Consider the following 20,033-nt stretch of genomic DNA (forward strand, 5'->3'; position numbering starts at 1 on the left):
ACTCCCTTACTTTATGGATCAGGAAATGAGGCCCAGGAGGTTTAAAAAAAAAAATCACAAGTAGTTATGATTAGAGGTAGGATTTGAACTCAGTTCCCTATTCCCTGTCCATGTTTATTCTGATATAGAACTGGAAGGGATATCAGGCCATCAAATGTTCAACATAACTTAGCAAGTGGTAATCCAGTCTTTGAGCAACTATTCAGCTTTTGTATAGCTCTCATAGCTGGGAAAATTTTTCCTTCACACAGTCCTAAATTTGCTTCTTTTAAACCTATTTATATCACTTTTAATTTTGCCCTCTAGGACTAAGCAGAACATATTTTATACAGAAAAGCCTTTAAAACATTTGAAAATAGCTATTATGTCTTTTCATTAGTCTTCTCCCCACAGTAAACACAGTTTCTTCAGCCAGGCTTCATATGATATGATATCAAGGTCCTATCATCCTTGTAACTTTCTTCTTTATGTTCTCCAACTTATCAATGTCCTTCCTAGAATGTGGTGTCAAGAATCAAGCATGATACTCAGACTAATTAAAATACAGTCCCTACTTTCCAACTAGTATGCATCATTTGATGTTTTTAAATGTTTTTGTGTTCAGCTCTGGGCAAATGAATATTCATTTTCTGTTAACAGATCATAAAAATGTAACAGATAGATGGACACTTATTCATAACAATTTTTGCTTATATAACACTTTAAAAACATACTTTTATTAATGGTTTTGTTTGTAACAGTTATTTCTAACACACCAAGTTCCCTTTTCTCATGCCCTATAATTGAACCCTTTCTTGTAATAAAGAAAAAGTCAAGCATAAATTATATAGTGCTTATTAGAGCTAGAATTTGGAATATCATTTGCTGTTCTGATCAACAGTTAGCCCAGAAATCACACAAGAAACTGGTACAGTAGGTAGTAAAGCCCTTGGATAGTGAAGGAAGAAATAAGGAAGAAACAGTAGATCTGGATTCTTATAACTTCTCATAAGTTCTAATTCTAGCATTATTAAGATATACAAATAAAATGGCAGAAGGGGCAGAAACTTTAAAGAACACAATTCATTTCACTCCATCCCACCCCCTCCCCCAGCATGAGGTCAAAAGAACATTTATAAGGTGAAAACTGGAAGGGGGAGGGATAACTACAACAATTGGTAGTGCCAAGAAAAACTACATAATGTAAATATAGCTCCAAAAGATATATGAAATGCCTATACTTGACATGGGTGAGTAACTTAAGAAGAAAAATTTTATTCACTGATTACACTATGCCAATAATGGAGAAACTATATGGCACACTTACTGCCAAAGAGGGCACACAGAGCACTCTCTAAGGGCACATGTGTCACCCACCATGCCATCTCCCCCCCCAAGCTAATCATTTGGGAGTCTGAATTTCCATTAAGAAGATACACCTTGGTCTTCAGTCAGCCAATAAGCATTTATTAAATGTCTACTCGAAGCTAGGCACTCTTCTAGCCTCTTCTAGTAGAGGTCTTTGGAGAACCTTATAGTACTGAATTTAAAAGTCTTTGATTCAAAGAATGATTCATTTATTTTAATATATCTTCCAAAATGTCATTAACTTTCTTCATCCATTCTATAAATTCTTAAGCTTCACAGTGTGCTTAATATACATAAGTTTCCATGAACATCTAAAAAACTGTATATCCACCCTAATTATGCCAATCTTGTTGAAAGAGCAGATTTGTTACTCATTAAAGTATACTGCTTTTCAGTATATTACCTCAGAGCTATTGTTTCATTGGGACTGGCACTCCACTATTTAGATGGTAATCCCTTTATAATCTAGTAGTTGGTCTTTTTTCAAGAGTTACTAGGATAGAAAAATTCATCACAAGGCAGCCAACTTGGGGACACACCTTCACTAGACTAGTCCTCAGGCAACACACATATGGGTCAGAAACTTTTTAGTTTGTTATGCTTAAAAATTTTGAGTCTGGCTGTGTGTTTTATGTTTATTATGATTTATTGATAGAAAGGAGAAGGGAAGAAAGATGAGAGAGAGGTTTACCTTAATCTAGCTTCCCCATTATGCTGACTGACCTGTAGCAGCCCAGTCAGCACTGACATGGAAATAGAATGGGCCCCATGCTTCCTGATTCCCAATTAATACTCTCTTGGTGCTCAGGGAGTAGTAGTAAGTATCTCTGGTAGGGAGGGCTTGTCCTGCCCTCCTAGGGCAGCTCTCCAGCCTCTGACCACCACCTGACACCCAGCTCTCACTTGTGGCTCCCAGTAGCTGCTAGCATGTGGCAGCGGCCACACCCGGGCAACGGCTTCGACAGGCCGGACCCAGGCTTCCAATGCCGAGAGAATAGGACTGTCTCTGTGCATCGACTTTTCCACTTAAATCTCCTTCACACACAAGTGTTTTTTGTGCACACTCATCTACATCACAGATGAAAGCGCACAAAGAAAATCGTCATCCTCGGTTACCAAGAGACTACTACTAACATACACTTAGAGCTTGGGAGGAGCACATTATATTAAATTACAAGGTCTACAGAAGTACTGATTTATAGATATTGAATTGTATCTATATTACTGTAATAATGCTGAAAATGGTATGGAAAAGGAACAAATTCCTGGACTTTGGATAGGATCTCTTTTTAAACACACTTTTCCTATCCACTCCAAACTAATCAAGCAGCATTTTATTAAGTGCAAGGTAGACAAAACAAAAATGATTGCTGAACCAGAAGAGCTTAAATTCTACTGGGGTGAGTGGTGCAACAAGGCATAAGAGTGAGATACAAGTAAAAAGCTAAGTTAGAAAAAGAGGAAGGGAGAGAGGAAAGAAAGAGGGGGTGAGAGAGAAGATATAGATGAGACAGACACTAACAGCTATGGGGAACAGGAAAGGCTTCCCATATTAGATGCACATGACCTGACACTCTAAGGAAGGAAATTAAGTGTTCCAAGAGGCAGAAAGGAGAACATATATTCTAGGTATGAGGGACCTCCTATAAACAAAAAAGGGACAGAAATACAGATGGAACATTGGGTTGAGAGAACAAGTAGGTCGGTTTTTAAATGCCTCATTCACTCTAGTGGGCAGTAAATATCCTTTTACTAAATGTAAATAAGCCCCACCAATTCCCCTAAACACTGAATTCATGTTCCCCCAATTGGCCAATATTATATTTATTCTGCAGCTGCTACCAAGAATCCCAAATAGTGTGAATCCCTCCCATTCCAACAGCTCATTCCTGCAAATTAAACCATCGTATTTTATCTTATTCCAAGAACCTTAACTGTTCTAAACTGTCACCCCACATCCAGAACACCCTACTGCACCTAAACTAACTCATATAACTAACTAAAATAACTCATCCTCACCCCAGCAACACCTATTATTGTTAATACTTAATAGATGGTGAATAATAATTATCGTACTTTAAATTTGTGACAAATGTTCTCACTTGAGATGTTCTTTAATTATCTTTTTACTCAGGGAATTGAATCCTTTAGCTTGCTAAATTAAGGTATTACATTCTGAAGTTTTTATATAATGAAATTTGGGGGAAAGGAGAAGAAAGGGAGAGGAGATCCAAGACCTGTGATTTTCATTGGAACAGGAAATTCCCCAAAAAGGTAAACAAAGACTATAGCAGATTAGCAAGTGCTTTGCAATTTAGTGCCTGGACTACTAAGGCACCATAACTACCTTGAGTCAGAGTCAGTATGTGTTTGAGGCAAAGACTTGAATCCAGAAATTCCTGACTTTTGAGGCTTGCTTTTTATTCACATGCCAGACCACTTCTCAATGGATTGTGTTTTGTTCTCTCCAACAAAAATGAAATCTTTGGTATGAATGTAAAATGATCTGATTCAATTAACTCATAGCATATGGGTATACTACAATATTTTAATAATTTAAAATTTGTAAAACACCATCCAAAGTAACACCAAAATTTTTCAGTCTCTTTCCCCATTAATTAGAATTAGTTACAAGTAAATGAAACCAGCTGGAAATTTTCCATTTTTTTTAAACTGCTATCTAATCTGCACAGAGCATATCCTATAAAGATGGGGAGCAAACTTATCAAAACATTTCCTTCAGTTATTGAACTAAACAATTTTCTTATCCCCACGTGTTCAAGATAAACATTTGCCATACATGCTTAGAATGCACAAAAACAGTTTCCAATTTAAATCCCAAGTTAGTTGAAGGATCTTTTAAATTTCTTATTATCTGCCTAGCATAATTATAAAAAATTATAAAATTTAAAATAATTATGATAAATAGCAATATTTAATGAGTAGTCCTCTGAACCTCAGCCCATATTGTATACTGACTGTTGTGTGGAATATGGGGAACCTTTTACCAGTATCAGCAGATGCCTTTACAATGAATTTCCTGAATCTGTAATGTTTCTAATATTAAAATAGCCTAGAATGTAAACACCTTGTGATTAAGGATGATTTTATTTTCTGTTTATCTCCAGGACCCTAGAATAGTACCCATAGGAATTTAAGTTTGTTGCTTAATTAATTAATCCACACTATTTTTTAGTGTGTAACTTTATCTGACTTACATATTATATGAATGGTTAATAACAGAGATAATAGAAACTAAAAGTATGAAATTATGTTACCTTAAAAATGAACACGCTTTGAGTAACAGAACAAAATAAATTTAAGTTTTTAGTGGAGATTTATTTCTGAATGGGGCATCTGTCCCTCATTCAGAGCTACCAAGGAAGGGCTAAAATGCAAAAAGCTTTAGGACAAATAAGAAAAAATAAGGAGCTTGAATAATTCACAAAGTACAAGTTGTCTCAAAAGTCATCTTAAGCTTTAGCTTAAAACTGCACCAATCCTTTTGGGACACTGTGTAAATAAGTCCATGAATAACAATGAAGGGAGGTTAGAGAGTCTCTCAGAGAGACTACAGAGCATGGAGATTTGCTGTCAGGGCACTTTCCATGGTGACATGTGCCCTGGCACCCTGGAAACTGACAGTACATAGGGAATGATTCTGATTGACTTATACTGTCTGATGATTAACAAATGCAGCAGGTGAGATAGATTTATTTCAGAAGAGCTGCCTCTCCCAAAGTTCCATAAAAATGATTTGTGAAACTTTCTGACCCTGTTCCAGATGTTCTCTTCCCCTTGGATTTCCAGCAGTGTTGGGGATAGAGTTATCTCTCTCCCTTACCCAAAAGAAAATAATTCACAGAAGCCAGCAGTATGCATTGTCCAATTGGTATAAGGTTCCTGGATCTCAGATACCTGGTCCCTTGACGTTTTGTTTCCTTTGAACTAAGTTCCTAAGAATGGGCTTCCTGAGTAGTTACTTTATAGTAAGCCCCCAAGTTTGAGGGTTCTGGCACGAGGGTGGAGTTCCTGAAGAAGGAAGAGGAATGTCAACCATGGGCCCAAAGGACCTAGGCTATATCATCAGTGGGAGAGTTACAGGTCCTTGACAACTCTTCCCAGCTATGTGGTATATACTCAGAGGAAGGAGTGCCAAGGTGAACTGGAGGAATGGAGGGGGGCAACAGGAAAAGATTACATTAGCTGCCCCTAAACCATCTTTATGTTCCAGAAAGAGACAAATGGACTAAAAGCTTTATATCCTTACCACCACTCCTGTGAGTCCTTTGATTCTAAAGCATATCCTTCGTATGTGAAATGAAGGTTGTCTTAAAGCCAAAGTCCATTTAGTATACTGTGTGTTGTATGGGATATAGGGAACTACATCTGCAGAAGCCTAACCTTTGTTTTGGAGACTTACCCAAAACAAAACTCTGGTATTGGAGGAATCAACCAAAGAGAGCTTATGACTCTCTTTTAATGTCAGGCCTCCAGGGTAGGACACATCATTCATAAGATTCCATGGAAGTGGGGAGGTGGGGGCCAAGCCACTTTCAATGAGAATGCCAAATATATTCCAGACTAGAAGTTACTCTGCTCAATTTTAGTTGCTTTGCTTTATGTTTTGTGACTTCTGTGAAAACACTTTATATCCAAATTTAAATACTCAAATATTAAATGGACTTTCCACTACTATGCCAAATTGCTTCATAATTCAGAAAAATATGAATTGAATAATTATGCACAGCAATATAAATATGGCAAGAAATAAATTTTTATATTGTGAAAATTTTGATCAACAGTGAGAATGATTTATTACTTTAAATATATACAATAATATTTCCAAGGATCTATAAAGTCATCAATTGTAAGTATTTTCTCCATGGGTGGAGACTGAAGCTCATCCATTGATCCCCTCCCCCTTGTACTTCCATGTCCTCCCACTAATTAACCTCAAGGGTGCTGTTTAACATCATCATCATCCTAGGATCACAGGTTAGAGCTAGAAGGGACCTTAGCAATCATCTAGTCCCCCCTTGCCCTAATTTTACAGAAAAAAAAATGAGAATCAGAGAACTTAGATAACTTGCACATAATAACAACGATAATAAATGGCAGAGCTGGGATGTGAATCTAGATCCTTTGGCTCTGGAGAAGGGGAGTTTCTCACATTTTCCCTGATATCAGGAGGATTCAGTGAAGCACTTGGCCTGATCACTTGTCATTCCTTTTTTTGCCATAAGACCAGATCATTTTTTTATCATCCATTACTCTCTATTTCAGTATTTTTTCTAAGGTCTTCATTTGTTATGTGTTGCTACAACATAATCACAATGGGTTTTTTGGGGGGTAACACTTCAAAGACTGTAGCATTCCATGAATCAATCATATTTTATGTAACATTGGTAGAATATTGATATTAAAAATACTATTTCTGGAAGAAACAGAAGCTCCCAAACTTTGTTGGTGATTTAAGTCACTCTCCTATTTCATTCTAGGCCCAACCCACTGCCTATTTGGAATACATATCAAAGGTATATATAGTGATGGATAAGCTATACAAACCTTTCTATTTTTGACTTAATTCAATTCTCATTAACTGCTACTATGTGAAAGGCCCAAAAACAAAATTGAAACTATCTCTCAAGAAGCTAAATCAGGGAGAGTGCAATAGCAAAGATACCATGTAGGAGGGGGCACCTGAGCTGAACCCTGAAGGAAGTCAGAGATTCCAAGGTAAGAGACCAGGCATAGCTGGCAGAGAGAGGGAAATGGACAGGGACAGATATCTAAGAATGCAGAGTCATCATCTAAGAAATCACTGTTGGGGAAAGTGGAGGAAAGAAAAGAGAAAGAGGAAATAGAAAGAAGAAGGCGAAGGACAGAATGATGTGCAACAAGACATGGGTGATGATCCCACAAGAGAACCTGAGGAGTGGTAAGGCAAGTAGAAAAACTGGGATCACATGATCATGGATTTAGTTAGGAGAGACCTTATAAGTGACTGAATCAAACTTACTTAAAAAAAAAACAACAACAACTGAGGAGCATAGACGTTAAGTCAGTAACTGTCAAAAGTATTTATTAAGCATTTACAAATTGCCAGGCACTGTGCTAAGTACAGGGGATTCAAAGAAAGGAAAAAAAAAAACAGTTCTGCCTTCAAGGAGCTCACTCTAATGGGACAAGCAAACAGATAAAAGATATAGAGAAGAAAAACTGGAGATTGATGACTTGCTTGAGAGCACACAGATATTAAGTGTCTAAGATACAAGTTGAACTTAGGTCTTCCTCACTCCATATACAGGACTTTCTCCTCTATTCTGCTTAGCTGCCTCCTAAAAGAAGAAATATCATAAAATCAAAGGAAAAAGAAAATATGTGGGAGAAAGGGATATGAAAAGCAATGGAGGGGCAGCTAGGTAGCTTGGTGACTAGAGAGCCAAGCCCAGAGATAGAAGGTCCTGGGCTCAAATCTAGTCTCAGACACTTAACCCCCCCACTGCCCAGCCCTTACCACTCTTCTGTCTTGGAACCAATACATAGTATTGATTCTAAGGCAGAAGGTAAGAATTGTTTGAAAAGAAAGAAAGAAAAGCCATGGAAAGAGCAAAAAGGCTTGACACAGAAAAGATCCAATATTTTATCAACTAAGAGAAAACTCATTAAATACTAAAAACAAAATACAGATTTGGAGCAAAAGAATGGGTGTGGGCCTGGATCTAAGTTAAGATTGGGAGGAGGGTACACATTATGCTTAGAAGCTGAGTGGGGGAAGGAGACCTAGAAGGAAAGTACATGCCTGCAAGGTACCTTGGGGTTGAGCACTAAGATCCTGGAAAGCCTCACAAGACCATCTGGGGAAAAACAATAAAATTGTATGGAAAAATATCTTGCACAAATATTTTGGGGAAAGAAAACCTCATCTTTCCCACATCCCGTACCAGCAAGTAAACCTTAAAAGAACTAAACCAGATTGATTTTTAGGACCAGTCAGAATTGGTCCATTATGAATTTTTGGGCCCCTTCAACCCATAAAAATTTTCTACATTTTATGCTGAAGCCAGAAATCCTTTAAAAAGGGAAAAGTTTTTCCATTTATATAGAGATAAAAGATTTAAAATATAAATGCATGCTTGAATTAACACTTGAGTGTGAATGAAGGACAATTTACATGAAGCGCATGGGCATATATAAAAAATCCAAATCAGGTTGTCAGATCCCTTCCCTTTTTTTCCTTTCTCTTAACCCTTCAAATATAAGAATCCTGTGTCTCACCCCCCCCCCCCCCAGTTTATTAATCAAAGTATCAGCTATAGTATAGCTAACTCTCCTACAACAGCCTATTGTATCACTTGGTGATTCTTTCCCTTCTTTGTAGAACCCAACTATCTATTTTACTTCATAAAATGTACCTTCACAATATACTATCACAATATACAATCGCCTTTTTTGAGTAAAGTTAACAAATAAATGCAGTAACATTTAAGATTTTTTGATATTGGAAATCCCTAGACTGGGAACTTTCTTGATCAATGCTAAAAGGAACTTGCCAATAAAACAGTTACAATACAGTTACCTGAGGTAGAGAGGCTGTCCTTTGCCCATGGAAACCAAATAGTTAAGTATCAGGATAAAGATCTGAACCGTAATCCTCCTAATCAGACATCCAGAACTATCAACCATACCATACAGTCTCTCAAAATTTTAACTTTATGTTAAGTTTTCTAATATCACATTCCTCTGAATTCTATTAGATAATGGCATAGCAGAGAGTACCAGGCCTAGAGCAGGGTTTGACTTGTCTGACACCTCACTATGTGATGATGAGTATTTCCCTCCTGACGTTTCATCATCTATAAAATAAGGAAAATAATATTTCTCAGCACTTATTGACATAATTATCTAAATCACCACTGATTAGGGAAATGCAAATTAAAACAACTCTGAGGTAGCACATCACAACCATAAGACTGACTAGTATGACAGAAAAGGAAAACAAATGTTGGAAGGGAATGTGGGAAAATTGGAACACTACTGCACTCTTGGTGGAGTTGTATTGTAAACTGATCCAATCATTTTGTTACTTTTATTTTTCCCCAAAGTTATAGGATCCATATTGTCTCTCTCACATTTGATCATTCGGCAACATTGCAGTTACTATGTACACTGTTTTACTGGTTCTTATTTCACTCTGCATCAGTTCACCTAGGTCTTTCCAACTCTTCCTGAAATCACATCCTATTCATCATTCCTTATAGCACAACAGTATTCCATCACCATCATATACCACAATTTGTTCAGCCATTCTCCAACTGAGGAGCATTCCTTTAGTTTCCAACTATTTGCCACCACAAAAAGAGCAGCTATAAACATTTTTGTACAAATGGGTCCTTTCCCATTTTTAAAATTCTCTTTGGGAAACAGTGATCTAACCATTTTGGAAGAGTAATCTGGAACTATGCCCAAAGGAATATAAAACTGTGCATACCCTTTCCTTTGACCCAGCAACAGTAATACTAGGTTTGAATCCCAAAGAGATCAAAGAAATAGGAAAAGGTTCTATATATACAAAACTATATATAGCAGCAGTTTTTGTGGAGGCAAAGATTTAGAAATTGAAGGGATGCCTTCTCGACTGGTAAATGGCTAAACAAATCATGGCATATGATTTTGATGGAATATTATTGTGCTATAGGAACTGACAAGCAGGATTGTTTCAGAAAAAAAAAAACACCGGAGAAGATCTATATGGACCAATGCAAAATAAAATGAGCAGAACCAGGAGAAGAACATTGCACATAAAGCAGTATGATCCAATGATTAGCTATGAATGGTTTGGCTGTTCTCAGCAATATAACCCAAGACAATTCCATAGGACTCAGGATGAAAAATGCTATCCACCTCCAGAGAAAGAATTAATGATATCTGAATGCAGTTTGAAGCATACATTTTTTACTTCTCTATTTTTCTTAGGCTTTAGGGTGGGAGGGCGAAGAGCTATGTTATCTTTTGCAACATAGCTAACAAGGAAATGTTTTGCATGACTGCACATGTATAATCTACATCAAAGTGACTGCCTTTTCAAGTATGGTTAAGGGGAAGAAAAGCTGAAACTCAAAAGTTATTAGAAAAAATTTTTAATTGTTTTTACATATAATTGGGGAAAAAGTAAAATAAAAACAGTCCTAAAGAACCCCAACTTCTTTCCTAGTATGAGAGGGAAGAAAAAAATTCAAACCAACACATTATTTTGGCATAAATGTTTTCCTAATGATACTTTATGAAACATATCTTCCCAAAGTTGTGAATAACTGAGAGATTAATGGCAGATAAAGCAGTCTACAGTATATTTCCAAAGATGCAAGAACTGGCCTAAAAGATGTTATTTCTGAAAACATGATGAAAGTTATATAGCCCCAATGGACAGTTTGAGTTTTGCACTAATATCAATGAAAAGTAATTGAATCTAGAGGAAGATTGTCAGCACATGGCAGATTCTCTGTGACAGAAATGAGAGAAAATGGACCAGAATCTCATAGGATTTGAAAGCATGAATGAATTGTAATATACACAAATGAAGGAAATAGCTATGTTCATGAGACTGCAGAATTATTGAAGAATTGTAATTTTAACATTTATGTAGGGCTTTCAAGTTACAAAGTGTTCTCTTGAACATCATTTCACTTGATGTTATCTACCCAGTGAAGTTGATAGGGCAAAAGTTATTTTTATACTCATTACTTTAATTGGGGAAGTTATTATGGTATATCAAAAATAAACAATTTTTTGCTACTTCTTGCATTTTCCCGTACAGACAAGGATCCCAAGCCAGTTATGTCAATTAAATATGCTGATTGGCTTTTATGGTTAACTTTGGCTTTTTGTTTTATTTTACTTTTTCTATTTTTTAAATCTGTTGACATTGATAGTGGGGTAAGTCATGAATTTTTTAAAGAAGCAAAACATCATGCACACTATCTTTTCTGGAAAGATTTCTTAGATGAAATGGGATATGAGAGGATTTTTAGACATACCTATGGAAAGCAATTCATGTATGTACAATGGAACTGGGAGTAGTATGATTAAGTATTGGGTAGGATCAATAAAGAAATTTGAATTGATTTGCAATATTGGCTAAACCAAATGTAAAAAAAAAAATTAATTGGCCTTTCATTTAGGATTACTTAAAAATATTTATTCCAGGACACATATGTATAATGATAAATTGAAAAAAACGAAGTACCTGACAATAAATAAGATATTGAGTGACATGTTCATAAAGAAAAATATGCTTTCCAATTCATGTTGTACCCAAATCCAATGAATAAAATAAAAACAGTAATCACTAATATTAGCATAAAGCACTGGTTCTCAAAAGTTTTCATCCCAGAATTCCCTTCCTCCACAAGACTTTAGCAAAATGCACAAAAGCAAAAAATAAAAATAAATCCTGCCCTAGAAATTGCTTGAGACACTACAGTTTCAGTCTCTCATTCTGTATCATGGAATAACTCTTAAAGGGTAGCAAGTTAGGAATGCAGACTTAAGTAGGACATCAATCTGAATAAAAGTCAAGATTTAATCCCAGAGCCAAGAGAAATTTTCCTATAGGATTAAAGAGTGTGGAGCCCAGAGAGGAATTCTGTTGCATAGGGGAATCAACATCCTTTCCTTGAAAATTATTTTTGCAATATATCCACAAAGGAAATCATGCAGGTAAATGGACACATATAAAAAGCTCAGTCATTTTGTGGAGAGGTCAAGAATTTAGACTAAACTGGCTCAATTAATATAAGGTTAAGAAGGACTAATCAAAAAAAGCCACATACATATTGCCTTGAGATTTTGACAGCAAAAAGGTATATTATTTTAAATGAGGTAAAAGGGATAATATTATTTTAAGAGTGGTATATATGGGAAATAGTTATGGAAGACAATGGACTTAAAAAACTCTCAAATCAAACTTGTGAGCTTTGGGTATATAAACCATTTATTTTTTGGCTTCTGATTCCTATCTCAACAATTTCAAGGTAATAATTTTCTTCACTATTTATCCCTAGAGATATGAAGATCCTGTGAGTAGTTTTAAAGCTGTTGGTTCTGCTATAGTATTTTGAGGAAAGACAGAACAAGTATATAGCTTTTCATTTCACTAAAAAAACTAACCTAATAAAAATCAGGTAGGTTTTTTTTCTGTATATGTTTGGCACTGCTACAGTCACATAGATACTGGTAGAACTTTCATTAGATGAACTTTCAAAACAACTAAAAAATAAGCATTTCTTCAAATGCAAAAGGCATTTTTTTAAAGAGGCTTTTTTAAAAATTAAAACTAATCTTACAAATTTTATTTTTAGTGACTTTAAAGTCAATAAAAGTCTTCATTATAAGGATAACTGCTTCCACCAAAAAACTTAGGAGGTAAACTTACAAATAAAGTATACTAGGTTGGACAAAAAAGTTGCACCTTGATTCAAATAAAGCTCATGTCAAAATATAAAGATTTACATTCCATAAATGACTCATACTTCATTCTCATGTCTAAGGACCAGTGAACTGCATTTGTTCTGCATGAAAGCACAAAAATATAGTTAGTATTTCTTATCTACACTGTTAACATGAATAGAACACAAATAACTACTGAATGAAGGAGATTAAGAGATTATTCATAAAAGTACTATAGACATGTGGAGATGACATGCTGTTGCCTAGAAAAGCAAAGGCTTAGGGTAGACATGAGACCTATCTTCAAGTATTTATATGGCTGTAATTAATATACAAGATGAATTAGACTTGTTTTGCTTAGACCAGATCTAAGATCAATGGGTACACTTAGATAAAGGTACATTTAGGCTTGAAATTAGAAAAATCTCCGAACAAGTAGAGCAATCCAAAAAAGGACCGGTGTGTTTTAGCAGGTAAGTTTGTTTTTCCTCAGTGGAGGCTTTCAAGCAAAGGCCAAATCACCACTTGAATCATATGTAATAGAGGAGATTCTTGCTCAGGTAGGTATGGATTTAACTAAATGGTTTTCTAGTACCTTCCACCTCAGAGATTCTAGGTTTCTATGATGCAAAAATATAAGTATAGCAAAAAAACCATTAAAAGATATAACTAGCATTCCAAGCCATTCTAAACTCTAAAAGGCAAGGTTAAGTAAGGAAGTTAATTTCCCCCTAAAAAATTTAGTGTTTACCTACACAAGCAAAAAAGTGATTAAGATATGAATTATCATTTAAAAACCTATATAGTGGAAACCTGTTGCTAAGTGTAGTGAATAGAACACATTATAGAAGAATCCTGTTACTAACACAGTGGATGGAACACTGGAAGCCAGAAGACCTAGGTTCTGCTCCCAACTCTGTCACGTATTAGTTTTATTATTTCTACCCTGTGGTCCTGGGCAGATAACTTTTTCAGTCCTCGGTTTCCTCAGTTGTAAAATGAGACTGGTTGGACTAGATCTAAAATGCTACAAATAAATGATTAGTGTTCAGACATTTTTATAAGCTACAGTTATAGCAATAGAGATATAGAATACATAGGAGAAAATAGTTCATCCACTACTATGACAATTAAATCTGTGATATTAGTTGGGCAGTTTTTAATGGGAGTTTTAGTGAGATGGTATTTCTCAAAGTAATGTAGTTTGTTTTTTGAGCCAGCAAAGGAAAACAAAAGTTTTCATCCTTTAAAGATCATTTAAAGATACAATACATTTTTCTTTAAAAGCTTGATTGGTCTACAGTGCCCTTTCTTTACAATTTAGTAAAGGACATAGCATTCTATCAATATACTCAAAAATTTTTTTTTTGTAAATTTTAAACTCTTACTTTATGTCTTTGAATCAGGACTGTATATTGGTTCCAAGGCAGAAGAGTGGTTAAGCAATGGGGCTTAAATGAATTGCCCAGGGTCCCACAGCTAAGTGTCCCAGGCCAAATTTCAACCCAGGACCTCCCACTTCTAGGCCTGGCTCTCAATAGGCTGAGCTACCTAGCTACCCCCTACCAACATACTTTATGAGGAAACAAGTTGTTTATAAAAAGAGAAGTATTATAAAGAAATAAAAAGGGGAATACAGGGAAACAAATGAGATAATTAAGATTTTTAAAATTAGCTTTCTGGAGAATGAGTTTGTTCATCTTCTTAAATAACCAATCTAAATTAGAACCATATGTATTATCCAATCTGTGGATTACTGAAAATTATTTTCATAACTACTTTGAAGTTGGAAGGCATATCTTACTCAAAATACATCTTTAAAAAACACATTTTACACATTTTGCAACAATAAAATGGAGTAATTCAGCAAATGAAACTAATTAGTGATCCAGAAGTTAAAACTGTTTCACCTATCAGCAAATAACAACCACACCCCTTAAAAAAAGGCAAGTTTCCAAGTCAACTGTATCCAATTAACTCTAAGCGCCTTTTTTTTTTAGTTAGAACTACAGTCCTTCAGAGTATGCCTAGTATTAACATTCCTGACTTCCTGAAGTACTTTTTGAAATTACACTCGGATTGTGCTGTAATAGAAAAATAAGACTTTGCATATTAATCCATTTTATGGGCTGTCATAACACTGCTCGGGTCTTAACTACACAACTATTACCTTGTGGGTGTTTTTATGTGTGTGTTCCCTCTATGAGTTTAAACTAGAAATTTTAGTAAGGGCATCTCAACAAGCAGCCGGTTAACACAAACAGTTAAGTTTCCTGGAGACCATGGGGAAGATGTTCTTTTGACGTTGGAACCTATTAAAATGCTCCTTCAATAATTACAGATCTACTAGCTGCTAATCAAGCAAGACTATTGGAAGGAGAACATTTGGGCAGGAAGCTTGTCAAAACTAAAACTACAGAAGCAACTTAAATACTTTGGGTTTCGATTCATCTCCTCCCCGTACCCCGCATCCCCACCGCTAGCCCTCCCTCTGCCCCAGTTCCCAACTCATCTTCGGCTCTAGGCTTTTCTGATTACTTCAAGTCTCAAATCTCACTTCCAGCAAGAAGCTTTCTCCCGTCCTTAATCTAAGCGCTTTCCAGTAAATATCTTGTTTGTATGTAGCGTAAGTTTTTTGCACGGTGCACTTCCTCAAGGGGGAAAAGGAAATATCTTTTGCCTTTCTTAGTATCCCCAGGTTGAGCTCCGTACAGAGTACAGAGCAGATACTTAATAAATACTTGTCTAACTGACTTCTCAAACTACGTAAGTACTCCTCCCCTAGTTCAATCTCAACCATCCAGCTGGATACCAATCGGCCCCGGGCAAACCTTCCAAGTGGACAGAGAACGAAGGTAGGAAGGGATGGGGCGAGAAGGAATGGGACAGGATGAGAAGGGAAGGGAAAAGGAGAGGCACACTTACCTGCCAGCGGCCGTAGGTGAGGAGGACAAGGGAGAGGGGAATGGCTGTGCCAGACATGGCATGGGTAGAGGGCATGCTGTACTCCGAGTTATAGAAAACCTCCAACTTAATCACGGGCGGTGAGGCGGGCCGGGGCCATCGGATGACGTCCTTGGCACACTGGCCCAGGTACATGACCAGGACCCAGATGATCACAAGCCTCCGGCCCACGAAGGCATCCAAGTTCCAGATCCAAAAGGGGAAGAAGGTAATATAGAAAAGCTCGTTGCCCAGCTCGGTGCCAAAGCAGAACAAATAGAAGAGGAGCCAGTTTCGCACTCCGTACACTTCCCCTTCCTCCCCGGTGAGGGAGTTGCGCCGCAGACCCTGCACTCTATTCCGGAGGGTTGCCTGGCTCTCGCGCTCCCCGGCCGTGGCCGTGGCCCCGCCAGCCTCAGGCAGCCCGTTCCTCACGCCGTTCCGGGCGCTGCAATCTCGGAGCTTGCCCCCGCTCCCCTCCGGAATGGCCGAGCGGTCTCGATTGCAGCCGCCTCCAACCTCCAGGGCCGCTCCGGGCTCCCCCTGCCGCGGAGTGTCAGTCCCAGTCCGCTGCGGCTCTTCCACCCCGCACAGCCGCTGGAAGCTGGCCACTTTCTGCGGGTCCCGCAGACAGACCAGCAGCTCCGCCAGGTTCTGTCTCAGCGACATGATAACGGGATCTCCCGGAGCTCTCCGCGCTGCCCGGCCGCCCTGCCTGGGGGGTGGGGTGGGGGCTCTGTCCCGGCGCCGCCGAGCAGCGGCGGCGGCAGCAGTAACAGCCGAAGCTGAAGCGCGAGCCTGAGCCGCCGCTGCGCCTTCCTTAGTCGGCTCGGTTCCGCTGTGTGACGACGGCACCACAGGCCTCAACAGCAGACACTCTCGTGCCCGCCCTCTCCTTTTTCTCCCCTTCTCCTCCCCTCCCTCCTCTCCTCTACTCGGCCGCAGCCGTCGCCGCGGCTCAGCCAGCACGCGCTCGCGCGCCTCGCGCCAGTTCTCGCCCCCACAAAAAGGGCGGGGGCGCTGGAGGAACTGGATGAAAACAGCGCAGGCTAGGGTGGGGGAGGAGGGCGTTCCGGTGCTGCGATTGGGGGAAGGGATTGCTGCTCTGCGTGGGTGGGATGGTAGGAATAGTTTCTTTCTTTTTTTTTCTTTTTTCCTTTTTCTTTTGTTTTTTACTTCTCAACCCCAGAAAGCCACGCGGGACCGGGCGCGATGTAACTGGCAATACTGTACTGGGAGTAATTTATTTCTTTTCATTATCTCCTTCCCAGACCTTCGCCCTCGGTTTATAGGATTCCTTGGCTTCATTCTGTAAGATCCTGGCTTGAGAAGGAGAGTCGTAGCAACCTTGGTGCCAGTTTGGGAGATGCCAGTGGAAGAGGCAATAAGCCTACCCTCACCTTACTTGTAGACATGAAGTGCACTTGTACCTCCTGCTGATGCAAACTCAAAGGCTCTAAACAGACCTAAAGACAGTAGCAAACCTGCACCTGCTACAAGAGGTGATTCCAACAATGAAAGTATATCAAATACTAATTTTAACAGTGATTATAAAAATCAGTATTGGAATCCACTGGACTAAACAGGTGTTTGTGTGGAATGCTACATCCAAAAGGCAGCTTCTGAAATGGAGAGCAGGTGAGGGATGGGACAGGGACAGGGACAGGGAATGATAACCACTTCTCAAGTTCATTTCAAGAAAAGGAGCTTGTGGAAGTCTTAAAAACCCTTTGACTTGATGAGGTTTTGGTTCCACAAGTTTGACCCAGGCTGAAATATATACGTAAGATTTCACACTCAAAAAATTCATTTAGCTAAAGGCAGTGCAGTGATAACAAGAGCCCATCTATAGGGTGCAAAGTGCTTTTACTTTTTATCTCATTTGTTCCTGTGAAATTAAAGCTGAATATTAACCCCGGTTTACAAATAACTGAGAGGTTAAGACTCTTCTCCGGGGTCACACAGTAATCAGTCAGGATTTGAACTCTTATTTTCCTCTATCCTTTGATTCACCTAGCTGAAAAGAAGGTAGGCAGCCTGAAACCTTTGAACAGATATTTTGCTGCTTCTCTTTCAGAAAAAAATATGGCAATTTTTACTTGAAAATCTATTATCTTCTAAAACCCCAGAATATTAGTTCTCTTGCTTTAATAGAATATTGAGAAAAACATTGGCCTGGAAATGAGAACCAATTCTTTAGTCCAAAACTCTGCTATTACCTGGCTATGCTGTCTTGGGCAAGTCACTGAGTGTTTCTGGGCAAAATTCCATCATTTGTAAAATATGGAGTACACATAATATTTTAAGTTATGATTAGAGAGAGTCTGAATCCATTTCATCACTGAACTACCAAAAAAAAGGCAGAGAAAACAATTTATTTGCTCAAGAAGTATAAATGGCTTGTCTGTCAAAAATTAAAAGTTTAGAGTTGATGATCTCTGAAGTCTTTTCCACAGTTCTTCACAGGTCATGTGGACAGATTTACTCCTTTCTTCCAACAATTTGATTCTACTTCCCCTACCTGCTTACCAAACAAATGCAGGAATGGTCCAATTTTGATGAGAAAACTTTGTCTTTGTTATTCAGTGGAAAAAACAAAATGTAGGCTATAGAAATGTAAAGACAAGAAAGAAGCTTTGAACAAAGATAAGTGAAGCAGTTGTATGAAATTAGAAATGGAGGTAATGAGAATGGGATGACTACATATGAGTGGGAGTAGTTCTGACTGAATTCATAAAGCAGATTAACTTGAAGACTGACATTTGAAGGAGGAAAAGAAGGAAATAGTTTGGTTGTGAGGTAAGGAAGGGTCCTTTAGTCTAAGCCTTTCTTTTCAAATTTTGCCCAAGGAATTCTAGATCATCTATCTGGGTCATATAAAAAAGATTAGATACATATACTTTTTTTAAAGAAAAAAAGATGATAAATATAGAATGTCTTAATTCATAGCTAAGGGGCACCATGGATACAGTGCCAGACCTAGAGTCAGGAAGACTCAACTTCCTGAGTTAAATCAAGCCTCAGACACTTACTAGGCTGTGTGACCCTGGGCAAGTCACTTCATCCTATTTGTCTCAATTTCCTCATCTGTAAAATTAGCTGGAGACAGATATAGGAAACCTCTCTAGTATCTTTGCCAAGAAAATCCCAAATGGGGTCATGAACAGTCAGACATGCCTGAAAACAACTGAACAACAACAATAATTCATAGTAGGCTAACCTACTCTGCCTCTTAAGGTTAAATTCTAGTTCTTTCTGCGACAGCAGATTTTTTTCCAGATTGGAATGTTCTCTTTGAAGTTAATGGGAGCAGAAAATGAGGGGGGAATGAGAATCTGGACCTATGAGTTTATCAAAAAGGAAAAATTACAAGCTTTGTACTTTTGATTTGCTTGACACAGCTTAAAGAGCCTGGTATTGTCCTTTTAGTACAATAAATATTTGTTAATAATGATGACAAAGTTTTAACTATATAGGCAGCAGGAAACCTGGGGAAGAGAACAAGGACTGCTTTTATTTTTTTGATTTTGACCTGCCATAACAAATTTATATCACAACTGAATTGAAATACATTATTGGATTAAAATACATATAGTTCTGTTACAGACTTTTTTTGGCAAGGAAGAATGCATTTTAAAAAAAAAAATCAGTTGTTAAATAAAATTTAAAAAATAAAAATTAAAAATTGTTTCCCAGGTAATCTGTTTGATTTAGTACTTTGCTGGAGAGATCCTAAGACTAAATGGATATGAGTAGATTGCTCAGAAAGGCTGTATTCTAGACAGAGATTTACAACTAGCTGGTTAAATATTCTTTCACTAGTTGAAATGAAAGCTATAGTATAAAAATGGAAGATTGGAAGAGTTCCTGGGATATTGTACCCTGGAACTTTGATTCCATGAAGGGAAGTTTAAAGGCTAAGAAAGTAATATTTTTGTTATTATTGCTTTAAATTCTCTGTAGAAGCTATTTGAAAGCAACAAGCAAGTTTATAAAGCAAAACAAAACCCAACAACTATTTTTGGCCTTGAACATTTTCTGTTCTTAGGAAAGCAACTTAAAAAACTAAAATGTAAACTTATCTCACTTGACCTCAGAAGGTCGGGACTACTACTATACAAGCACTTTTGCAAAATGAACTCAAGAAGTACTTTAGAAACCAACCTTTAGAGAACCAATAAAGCCAGTCATAAGAAAATTCAACAAAACAAAACAGTAATGTGCAATTTAAACAGAATGTGAAATTTAGTATTAATCTGTTACCTGCTACCTAATGGGGAAACCTTGTGATG

The 20,033-nt window shown here is 37.6% G+C and overlaps 1 protein-coding gene across 1 annotated transcript in view; it reads right to left on the bottom strand.

The window, feature by feature from the left end:
* The window catches only part of SGPP1 (sphingosine-1-phosphate phosphatase 1), an 89,076-nt gene extending 72,258 nt beyond the window's left edge, over window positions 1-16,818 (bottom strand). Inside the window, exon 1 of the mRNA XM_001377752.4 lies at window positions 15,724-16,818. Within this exon, the coding sequence (XP_001377789.1) occupies window positions 15,724-16,410 (687 nt within the window). The 5' untranslated portion in view covers window positions 16,411-16,818. The remainder of the gene's footprint in view (window positions 1-15,723) is intronic.
* Window positions 16,819-20,033: the final 3,215 nt, after the last annotated feature.

This window comes from Monodelphis domestica, chromosome 1 (assembly GCF_027887165.1).
Source record: "Monodelphis domestica isolate mMonDom1 chromosome 1, mMonDom1.pri, whole genome shotgun sequence".
In the NCBI taxonomy this organism is placed as follows: Eukaryota; Metazoa; Chordata; class Mammalia; order Didelphimorphia; family Didelphidae; genus Monodelphis; species Monodelphis domestica.